Here is a 10,582-nt window from a genome sequence, read left to right on the forward strand (position 1 = left end):
GAGCGGCAGCCGCAGCAGCAACAGCTGCTGCCGCTGCCGCTGCGGCCGTTGAAGCGCGGTAACTGAGCTGAGTCTATCTCTGTGCGGTTTAGAACCAAAGAACTCGTTATGGAGGACGAAGAGCCTCTTCTTTCCGATGCTGCTGCCTCGCTTGCTGCTGCTGCACACAGGAAACCCGCCGGGAGCTGCCGCGGCAGAAGGCGCAGCAGAAGCAGAAGCCGCAGCAGAAGCAGAAGCCGCAGCAGCAGCAGGAGCACCTGCAGCAACAGAACATGCCGCCGCAGCAGCAGCAGCAGAAGCTGCAGCAACAGCTCCGTGGGCAGCAGTTGTCCTTCTCTCTCGGACCCAAGTAGCGCAGACGAGGCGGACGCCACCCAAGGCGCGAATAGCACAAGCAGCGGCAGCAGCAGCAGCTGCTGCTGCTGGCGTTGCGTGCCTCGAGGATTTTACTGTGTATATTTGCTGCAGTCTATCTCCTCGCCGCAGCACTTTTACGTTGGGTGCAGCACAAACCCTCTCCGTCGCCTACGACAGCACAACGGAATAATCATACAAGGAGCCAGACGCACTTCGTTGTAAGATTCATGCTGTTGCTGCTGCTGCTGCTGTTGCTGCTGTGGGTGTGGTCGCCGCTCTGGTTGTGGTTGCTGCTGCAGCGGCTGCTGGTGCGGCTGATGTTGCTGCGGCTGCTGCTTGTCTGATATGCCTGGCTCTTTTCGAGCTGCATCAGCAAGAGCAAGTGCTGCTGCTGCTACAGGAGTAGTGAATGCTGCTGTTTCCCTTTGCTGTTATTGCTGCTGCTGCTGCTGCTGCAGGCACCGTCCGTGGCGTCTGTGTTTGTTTATCTCGGGTTTCCCTTCTCTGGTGGGGGCTCTGCAGTTTGAATTTCGCTGGCAGCAAGCGCTGGTTCCTGCTGCTGCAGTGCGTTCGTTGTGCTGCTGTGGAGACACAGGGGCTGTCTGCAGCTGCAGAAGCTGCGGCAGCTGCGTTGTACGACGCAGGCAGCAACGCCGCGAGCGCCGCCTCAATTCCATCCCCGCAGACAGCAGCGGCGCAGCAGCTGCTGCAACAACAGCAGCAGGAGGGGTACAAGCACCCGCGGCAACCGGCGCCGTCACAGCAGCAGCAACAGCAGCAGCAGCAGCAGCAGCAGCCGCTGACTGGGAGCTGCTGAACCAGCAGGCAGCCGCAGCAGACGATTCACGCTGCTGCCGCGTCCCCTTTGTGCTGCGTAGGCGCCGCAGCAAAAATCCGCAGCAGCGACTCGAGGCGGAACTGCAGCAGGCACTGCTGCTGCTGCACGGCGATCCCTTCGGGCGTCTTCCGCTGCAGCTGCATTGCTGCTGCACCGACGTAGCAGACTTGTTGCAGGACTTGCTGTTGTACTCCTGCTGTGGCGGAGGATCAAGGAGAAACTTCACCAGAAACAGCAGCGGCAGCAGCAGCAGCAGCAGCAGCAGCAGGCGGGCGCTGACCCGGCTTCCCCCACAGGTGACCGTCAGCAGCGGCCCCATCACTTCAATTCGCCTGCTGCCCCCTGGCTTGCGAGTTTCTGCCTTCACAGAGTGCAGCAGCAGCAGTAGAAGCTGCAGCAACAGCAACGGCGATAAAGTTAGCAGCAGCAACGGGTGCAACTGCTGCTTCGGCGACGCTGCAGCAATAGACCTGCGGCAGCTCACCGCAGACTGCAGCAGCAACTCAAGCTGCTGCGGAGAGGTCTTCCCAAAGGAAGCAGCAGCAGCACCTGCTGCAGCTTCTGGTAATGCTGCTGGTGCTTCATGTGCTTCTTGTCCCTCGTGTCAGTTGCCGTTTCAAGAGAGGGAAAGGGCTGTTTGCTGCCCTCAGTGCGGAGTGTACGTACACCTGACGTGCGCAGGTCTCTTTTCGCTGCAGCAGGAAGCAGCTGCACGGCAGCAGCACCGGCGTGCAGCAGCATCGTCCACCGCAGCAGACGCAGCAGCAGAAGTTGCGGGAAGTACAGCAGCAGCAGTACAGGATGATGATGAGGTCTACCGCCTGGTCCCTGCCTTCTGGTGGTGCTGCGCTTGCAGCCGCAGAGTCTTCTGGGGTTTTATTCTAAACCATTTATATGAGAGGTGCAGCAGCAGCACCCCGAAGGAAGCAGCAGCAGCAGCAGTTGCAGCTGCAACTGCTGCTGTCGCTGCTGCTGCTGCTTCGGACCCTGCTGCATCCACTGCTTGCGGTGCACAGGCTGCCTGCGAAGACTTCCTGAGCCAAGGAACAGCAGCAACAGCAACAGCACCACCATCTGCTGCATCTGCTGCTACCAGCGCTGCAGCCGGGGCATCAGGGCGTGCTACGAGTGCAGCAGAAGCAGCAACCCAACGACCTGCAGCGAGACCCAGGAAACGCAAGGCAGCAGGCGCAGCAATAGTACCTGCCAATGCTGCTGCTGCTGCTTCTGCTGCTGCTGGGGCTGAGGATGGCAATACAATAGAAGGCTCCGCCGTGCTTTATGGGCTAAAACCACCATCTGCAGTCTCCCGAGAGCTCCCTCTTGCCAGGGACCATAGCAGCAAAAGCAGCAGCACCAGCAGCAGCAACAGCAGCAACAACAGCAGCAACAGCAGCAGCAGCAGCGCTTCGCTGTACATCCCTCCACTGTTAGAACGCTTGAGGCTTTTAAGTTCCCTAAGCCAGCCGTAAGGAAACCCTCTCCCTTTTGCTGTTGCAGCAGCTGCACCAGCCCCGTCTTGCTGTTGCTGCTGCAGCTGCACCACGCCCACCTGCCTATTGCTGCTGCAGCTGCTGCAGCTGCAACAGAAGCAGAAGCTGCTGAGGCGGCTCCCAGTGTACGTACCTGCATGCGTGCAGATCTGCATTTTTTAGTGTTCGTCTGTTCTGTCATACATTTTATTTGTCTGTCTTTTAAGCTAATTCATTTCGTCTTCCTCCGGGGGATCAACTCAGCTGTACAGACAGCCCAAAAACTCCCCAACGGCAGGAAGAAAAAATTGCAGCTGCAGCAACTGCTACTGCTGCTGCTGCTGCAGCTTCTGCAGCACGCACTTATATTCTTCGTTGTTTATAACGTACTTACTTATTTACTTTTTGCATATTTGCTTATTAATTGGTCTATTATTTATTCGTCTCATTCTTAGTGCTTAGGAGTAACTACGCCGCTCTGCGGCTTGAGGGCGTTAGCTAGCCCTTGCTGCAGTCCCTCACAAGGCCTGCTGCTGCAACTGGAACAGCTTACCCCTTCTGATACTGCTGCGGTTGCTGCTGCTCCTTCTGCTGCCCTTCTCGCATCTCCCTCGTGCTGCTGCCTCTTCAGAGGGGCCCAAGCAAAGGCACAGGCAGCAGCAACAAGCGATAGCCTACATGGCTGGGAGCAGCAAACGCGTCTGCAGCTGCCGCTGCTGCCGCCGCAGTCTGGCAAGGTGAATCTGCTGCTGCTGTGCATGCAGCTCCACGGGCTGTAGTACCGTGTCTGAAGCAGCAGCAAGTGCTGCTTCCCAGCAGCAAGTGCTGCTTTTGCTGCTGCTCCTTCCATTTGCTGCTCGAAGGCGGCAGTTTACGCCGCTGGTGCGCCTGCTGCTGGTGAGCTGCAGCTGCTGCTGGAGTTCAAGCGGAAGCCCTGTCAGTGCTTCCTTGTGCTGCAGCTGCCGCTGCTGCACGTACACCTCCAGGCCTCTTCGTAGCTGTTCCTGCAGGATCCGCTTAAACGATTCTGCTTCCTCTCGCAGGAGTAGCAGCTGTTGCTGCTGCTCCTGTTGCTGGTTGTTGACTCCTGCGGAGTCCCCCTGTGGCGCCTGTGCTGCTGCTTGCGGCAGCAGCAGCAGCAGCGCCTTCGGATCGGCCGCTGCAGCACGAGGTGTACAGCAGCGCCGGCAGCAGAAAACTGCTGCTGGGTGCTTCTGCTCTACGTCAGAGGCCTTGAGGTGTGCTGCTTGCACCCTGAGCCGTCGTGCTCTGTGTGCCTGCAGCAGTCGCTGCTGCAGCGCGTTGCTGCTGCTGCGCTGCTGCAGCACCAAGTGCCCGGACACCCACCTGGAGATGAAGCTGCTGCCCCTGCGTTCCTCCTCTTGCTGCTGCTGCTGCATTTGCTGCAGTGCAGTGTACGTCCACCGCTGCTCCTGCTCCCGTAGCAGCAGCGCGTAGCAGCACTGCAGCGCTCTTGCTGCTGCTGCTTCCGTGTCTATGAGGCTAGGCAGTAGCAAAGCCAGAGAAGACCGCCCCACAGATGCACGGGTCGCCAGCTTCTGCTGCAGTTCTGCATGCGCTGAGAATGATTTGTTGCTGCTGTTGTTTCCCCTGCTGCTGCCTTCCGTATTATACTCGCTTCGCGCTGCGTTATTCTCAGGGTCTGAACCAGCAGCAGGGCCAGCAGCAGCAACAACAGCAGAGGCAGGTCCATCTGCAATTGCCGCTGGTGATGTTGCTGCTGCTGCAGTTGTTGCGGCTGCTGCTGGTTCTGCTGCTGACACGTTGGCCCCGACCCTTTTGCCAGGCAGCTGGCAGGCGGTCACCTCTGCTGCAGCCCCAGAAGCAGCACCAGCAGCAGCTGCTGCTGCTGCTTGTCTGCGCCAAGGGGCATACGTGAACACTTCCAAGAGACAGCGCTCATCATCCTCAGGCTCAGGAACGCCGCTGCTGTTGCTGATGCTGTTGTTGTTGCTGCTGCTGTTGCTGCTGCTGCTGCTTGGAGCGGCCGCTGAAGACGGTAGCGCTAAGAAGTCCTTCACCCAGAGTGGCCCACGAGAGCGGAAAAACGCATCTGCTGCAGCAGCAGCAGCAACAGTGAACTGACCGCTGCTGGCAACCTGGCAGCCGCAGCCGCAGCAGCCCAGCAGCCCCTTTGCAGCCATTGCAGTTGATGCTGCTCCTGCTGCTCCTGCTGCTCCTGCTGCTGCGCTCGTCGCTGCCCCTGCCTGTTCATGCTGGGGAGTGCGCATGCAGGAGCAGCAGCAGCCGTAGCTGCTGCTGCTGCTGCAGCGGGAGGTGGTGAGAGATGCCTTCATGCCGTTAAAGAAGCGCTGCAGCGGCAGCACCCACCAGTCCTTCGGAGAAAAAGATGGCTCAAGAAAGCTGCAGCAGAAACACCCGAAGCAGCCGCAGCAGCAGCAAAATTATCGTTATAAATCCAGCGGCGAGCCAGCGGGTAATAATCCAGGGATTCCAGCAGTCCAGAAGGTGACGCAACAGCAGCTGCAGCAGCAGCAGATGCTGCAGCTTTGCTTCTACCCGTAAGAAGCTGCAGATTGTCCAGAGGCACCGGCCGCAAAAAAGGCAAAGAGTCATCACGAGCAGCAGCAGCAGCAGCAGGACGAACAGGAGTAGCATCTACTGCAGCAGTGTGCATAACAGCAGCCGCAGGGGTAGCAGGTGCATTTGCAGCAGCAGGATCAGCAGGAGCTGCTGGAGGAGCTCATCCCGGTGTTAGGTTGTTGCATGTGGATGTGTCTGTCTGACTTGTGGTGTATGTACAGATCGTAGCTGTCCTCTAAGCGCCAAATGGGTGTTCTCAAGTTTTGTCTCGCGGAGGGAGAAGACAAGCAAAACCAGATATTTAAGGCTTGCTGCTTCCGCCCGTCCTCTAGCACGTTGCTATACCTGCACCAAACCAGCAGCAGCAACGCAAACAACCCAACTGCTCCTCCTCACAGCAGCAGTTAGCTCCGTCTCGCCTTTCTCTAAGCTGTACGTACACCCCACGCATGCCACACGTCGATGTAAAGGCTGATGCCACTAGTAACGTCCTCCTGCCGCTGCTGCTGCTACTGCTGCTGCTTCTGGCATCGCCAGTGTTGCGGCGGTTGTTGCTTCTGTGCAGCTGATGCTACTGCTGCTGCTTTTGTTGCTGCTGCTTCTGTTGCTACTGCTGTTAGTGTGTCATATACCTGCGCTGTAGAGAAGTGGAGAGGCCCGGCAGCAGCGGCAGCACCGTGGCGCCGCTGCTGCGACCCCCAACCCACTGAAGAGCCAACGCTGAGGAGACACCTTGCAAAGCAGACAATGCGCTGCTCAAAAGGCTGCTGGATTTGCTGCTGCTGCTGCTGCTGCTGCTACCAGTGCGATGTTCGTCTGCGGCACCAGCTTCATCGGCTGCAACGGATGCTGCGAGAGGCGGCGGCGACAACTGAGAAAAGGAAGTGCCGCTGATGCTGCTGCTGCTGCTGCTTGCAACTCTACTAAAGAGGCTCCAGGGGTTTCCGCTGGGATCGTCTCCAGGAGACGATCCCCGAGGCAGCTGAGCCGCCCAGGCCAACGGCTCGAGCCTCTTCCTGTGCGCCACCGACCCTGCATGCAGAAACACAGCACGCGCAGCCCTACTAAACCCTAAACCCTAAACCCTAAACCCTAAGTCCTAAGCCCTGGACAGGGAAAAGTGTTTCGCGGCCACCTGCAGCAGCAGGTCTTTCGCAGCAAGTGCTGCTACTTATGCTGCCGGATTGAACCCATTGCAGCGCATCCCTGGCAAGCTGTTGCGGCTGTTGCTGTTGCTGTTTACCTCCATACTGAAGGGCGAGGTCGTCGCCGCTACTGTCCGTGAGGGCGGCTATGGCGCGCAACACCTGCAGTACAGGACAGCACCAAAGCCGCAGAGCATCAGTGCAGCACACCAGTACAACGTGCAACAGCAAGACATAGAGAAAAAGGTTTTATAATGCAACCGAGACGAAGCTACTGCTCCCTCCACTTGTGTCTATTTCGGCTGCGCTTGTTGCGGGGGCAACTCTGGTTCGTTGTTTGCTCACTGCTGCTGCTGCTGTAGCCGCTCCTGCTGTAGCTACTGCTGCTGTAGCTGCTGCTGCTGCTACTAGTGCGTTGCGTTGCTCTTGCTGCTGCTGCTGTCGGTGCCTCTGTCTGTCTCCGCCTCTGTCTATATCTATCTATCTTTCTCTCGCTTTCCTTCCCTTGTCCTTGTTTCGTTGCGTATATTATGTATTACCTGTTCATCTAGGGCACTATCGATGGTTAGTGCAGCAGGAAGAGCCCTCATAAAAGAAAGAACGAATGCGCGGTGAATATGCAGCTGCAGCGCATTGGTGCGGTCTAGAGAGTCGAGACAGTTCAGACGACAGACACCCCGCTGCAGCAGCAAAGGCTGCAAACCCCACACGCTGCAGCAACCATAAACATAGAACGTAAGCATAAACAAACATCAGCATAAACGTACACAACAACATTTTTAAGAATAAGCAACACAAATGTAAACACACGCATAAACATACCCAAACAAACACACAAACAAACGAAAAAACGACGCTCGTCTCAATGAAAATATAAAGATGGGAGAAATCCCGCATTAATAAATACGCAAAAACACTAAACATAAAAAATAATACAAAAGTACTTCATACAAAACGAGGCGCACTAAACAACACAAATATAACAAACAAGAAACACTATAAACAACAAAAAAACAAGATATAATAAAACAATAAACAAGATAATAAATAAAGCAGCAAATAAAACGATGAATGAAACAAGAAATAAAAAATAAAACAGTAAATAAAACAATGACAAAACAAATAATAAATACAACAACAAATCAAACAACAAATAAAACGACAAATAAAACAATAGGCAAAACAAAAGATAAAATGGGAGATAAAACAATAAACAAAGCAAAAGGAAAATAAAGATAGCAAAACAGACAACGCGAGATAAAACAGAGAATATACAATAAGCAAGACCCAATAAACCGCAAAAAGGGCGGCAGCAGCAACAGCAAATTCAAAGGCCATCCTACGTGCAGTAGCGGCACCAGCAGCAGCAGCGATTACTCTGACTACTACTATTACTACAATCACTGCTGCTGCTGCTGCTACTGTTGCAGCTGCTGCTGGTGCTGCAGCTACCGCTGCTGCTGCTGCTGCTACCATTGCTGCTGCTGCTGCTACTAATTGTTGTTGCTGCTGCTGCAAGGGAATTGTCTTAATAGCGGACTCATTGGTTGCGAAGAACTGCAGCTCCCTAATTGTCTTTGCCGCAAGGACCCCAACCCATGCGGAGGTGCCCTGGGGGTTGCTGCGTCTTGCTGCTTCGATATCTACCGCAGCAAACCGCAGCTGTACAGCAGCAGGCAGCTCCTGCAACAAGGACACGCATGCAGCAGCACCGCAACAGCAGCAGCGGCACAAAACACCCTTCAGTTAAAGGCGCAGCAACGAACGATTCTACTGCCTCAAGGCCCCCTCTGCAGCTGCAACACCAGCAGCAGCAGCACGAGCAGCGGCAGCAGCAGCTGATGCTGCTGCTCCTGCTCCTGTTGTTTCTGCGAGCCTTACTGCGTTCAGGGCTGCAACAGCTTTTCGGTACTCCTCCCCAAGACAGGCTTCTTGGTCCGCTACAGATGCGGCTGCTGCGGCTGCTTCTTCGCTGTGGCTGTCTTCCTCCGCAGCTGCAGCAGCACGTGCAGCTGCTGCCGGTCCTAACGCAACTCCCTGCTGCTGTTGTTGTTGCTGCTGCTCCCCCAGCCTAGCTGCTGCAGCAGCAAATGCACGCGGAGCTGTCTGCTGTGCTGGGGGAGGCCCCAGGCGGGGGCTGTTCCGCAGCAGATTCAACAGCAGGAGAGGAGCGCCGTATCGCTGCAGCAAACTCGCCATGTGTCTCCTTATCGCGCTGCAATTCACGTCCGTCTGAAGGAGCAACAGCAGCAACAGCAGCAGCAACATCAGCAGTAACAGCAGCGGCAGGGGCAGCAACAGTCCCAGCAGCAGCAACAGTAGCAGCACGTCCCTTGTCCCAGCAGCAAGGCATCAAAACATTCATACGCCTCTCTGCCTCTGCACCGTAAAACCTCCCTGCAGGAGAAGCAGCAGCACGTGTAGCAGCAGCAGCAGCAGCATCTCTATACGGGCAGCAGTTGCAGCTCCTCCGTTCTCCGCTGCTGTTGCGAATACTGCCGCAGCAGCAGCAACTGCCGGAAACAGCTGCACGAGCTGCTCCACAAACCGGACAGGCTAACAGCAGGAGCAGCAGCAGCAAGTGCATGAACAGCAGGAGCAGCAGCAGAAAGCGCATGAACAGCAGGAGCAGCAGCGGCAAGTGCATGAGCAAGAGGAGCAGCAGCAGCAAGTGCACGAGCAGCAGCAAGAGCAGCAGCAGCAGCAGCAGCCCCCACCATTCTCCGTTGAATTCTGGGTCTGGAGGGGATAACTGTGGTGTCTTGACACCACATCAGCGGCGCGCTGCCTCTCGCGATGACATGCGAAGCAACAGCAGCTTCAAATGCACCTCCCCCTCGCAGCAGCATCTGCCGCCACAGTGCAGCAGGCGTGCCTGCTGCTGCTGCTGCTGCTGCTACTGCCTGCAGAGCCGCTGCTTCTGAGGCGCTGCGAGAAGGCATCGTGGCCATACATACGAACTCCACCTCCACTTCATTTGCGGCGTCTCCAGCGTCGTTAAGGCCCCTCTTTCGGTACCTGCATGCGCAGCGACAGCGGCAGCAGCTGCAGCAGGAACAATACTGCGGCCGTCAGCAGCAACACCCCGCGCAAGATGCAGCGGCAGCACCAAAAACAGCAGCAACAACAGTAGCAACGCTGCATGCATTCGCCACCATACCGAGGCCCTGCGAAGGCAGCAGAACGCCTTGAGATCGTCAGCAGCTGCAGCAGCACTCCTTGCGTGTGCAGCACTTGCTGCTGCACCGAGCCATGAAGCAGCAGCAGGAAAAAGCCCTCAGATATCAACTCCGCCTGCTGCTGCTGCAGCAGCAACGAGAGCAGCTCTCGATTCCACAAAAATCGGCACTCCTCCCGGTGCAGGGGCGACCAGCGCCAGCGGGTGCCAGGCCCTCGCTGCTGCTGCTGCTGCTGTTCCTGTTGCTGCTTGCAGCTGCCGTCTTCTGGGTAAACCTCGCAACTCAGATAGAGGTCGTGAAACAACGCTGCGCGGGCAGCAGCAGCAGCAGTATCTGCTGCTGCTGCTGCTCCTGCATCTGCTGCAGCTGGGGGCTCAGCAGCAACAGCAGCAGCCGCTGCAGCACGTGCAGCATGTCTCCTAGCCGCTAGCTGCTGGAGCGAGATGTTGATACAGAGAGTACGACAGAAGTAAACCCCCCTGTCTGCATGATAAGCGAAAACCGATGCCTTGTACTTAGCGTCTTCTGCTGCTGCTGCTGCTGCTGCTGCTGCCGCTGGTCCCGAGGTCAACGACAAGCCTGCCAGGCCCCGGCACAGAGCCTGCACCTCCTGCAGGAACAAAACATGTTGCTGCTGCTCTTGCTGCTGCTCTTGCTGCTGCTCTTGCTGCTGCTCTTGCTGCTGCACTGATTGCGGTCTTAGCTTCTGCACCTGGCTATGCCGCTGCTGGTGTTGCTGTTGCTGCTGCTGCTGCAGAAAGTGTAGCAAGCCGAGAGTTGGGGGGGTTCTGCAGCAGAAGGCTGCGGCCTCCTGCGTAGTGCTCGCATCAAAGAAGAGAGGCAGCAGCAGCAAACTATCCACCGCATACACTGTGTGGTGCAGCAGCAAACGCGCCGCCTAAAGCACAGCACAGCACATCAACACAACTGTAGGTTTTGCTGCTGCTGCTGTAACTGCCGCAGGTGCCGCTGCTGTTCCTGCCGCTTCTGCTCCTACAGCCGTGCGGCAGAAGGCAGCTACGGCTG

At 56.8% G+C, this 10,582-nt stretch overlaps 2 protein-coding genes across 2 annotated transcripts in view; one reads left to right on the forward strand and one right to left on the reverse strand.

The window, feature by feature from the left end:
* Positions 1–2,667, forward strand: part of EAH_00020260 (hypothetical protein, conserved) — a gene marked incomplete at both ends in the record, with an annotated part of 3,065 nt that extends 398 nt beyond the window's left edge. The window contains 2 exons of the mRNA XM_013397185.1: positions 171–349; positions 816–2,667. Coding sequence (XP_013252639.1) covers positions 171–349; positions 816–2,667 — 2,031 coding nt within the window. The remainder of the gene's footprint in view (positions 1–170; positions 350–815) is intronic.
* Positions 2,668–3,341: 674 nt separating this feature from the next.
* The window catches only part of EAH_00020270 (hypothetical protein, conserved), a gene marked incomplete at both ends in the record, with an annotated part of 8,382 nt that continues 1,141 nt past the window's right edge, over positions 3,342–10,582 (reverse strand). The window contains 9 exons of the mRNA XM_013397186.1: positions 3,342–5,052; positions 5,437–5,577; positions 5,865–6,264; positions 6,476–6,539; positions 6,917–7,072; positions 7,755–8,060; positions 8,259–8,609; positions 9,095–9,395; positions 9,538–10,454. Of these exons, the coding sequence (XP_013252640.1) occupies positions 3,342–5,052; positions 5,437–5,577; positions 5,865–6,264; positions 6,476–6,539; positions 6,917–7,072; positions 7,755–8,060; positions 8,259–8,609; positions 9,095–9,395; positions 9,538–10,454 (4,347 nt within the window). The remainder of the gene's footprint in view (positions 5,053–5,436; positions 5,578–5,864; positions 6,265–6,475; positions 6,540–6,916; positions 7,073–7,754; positions 8,061–8,258; positions 8,610–9,094; positions 9,396–9,537; positions 10,455–10,582) is intronic.

The sequence above is a fragment of the Eimeria acervulina genome, genomic scaffold (genome assembly GCF_000499425.1).
Source record: "Eimeria acervulina Houghton genomic scaffold, Eah_scaff139, whole genome shotgun sequence".
In the NCBI taxonomy this organism is placed as follows: Eukaryota; Apicomplexa; class Conoidasida; order Eucoccidiorida; family Eimeriidae; genus Eimeria; species Eimeria acervulina.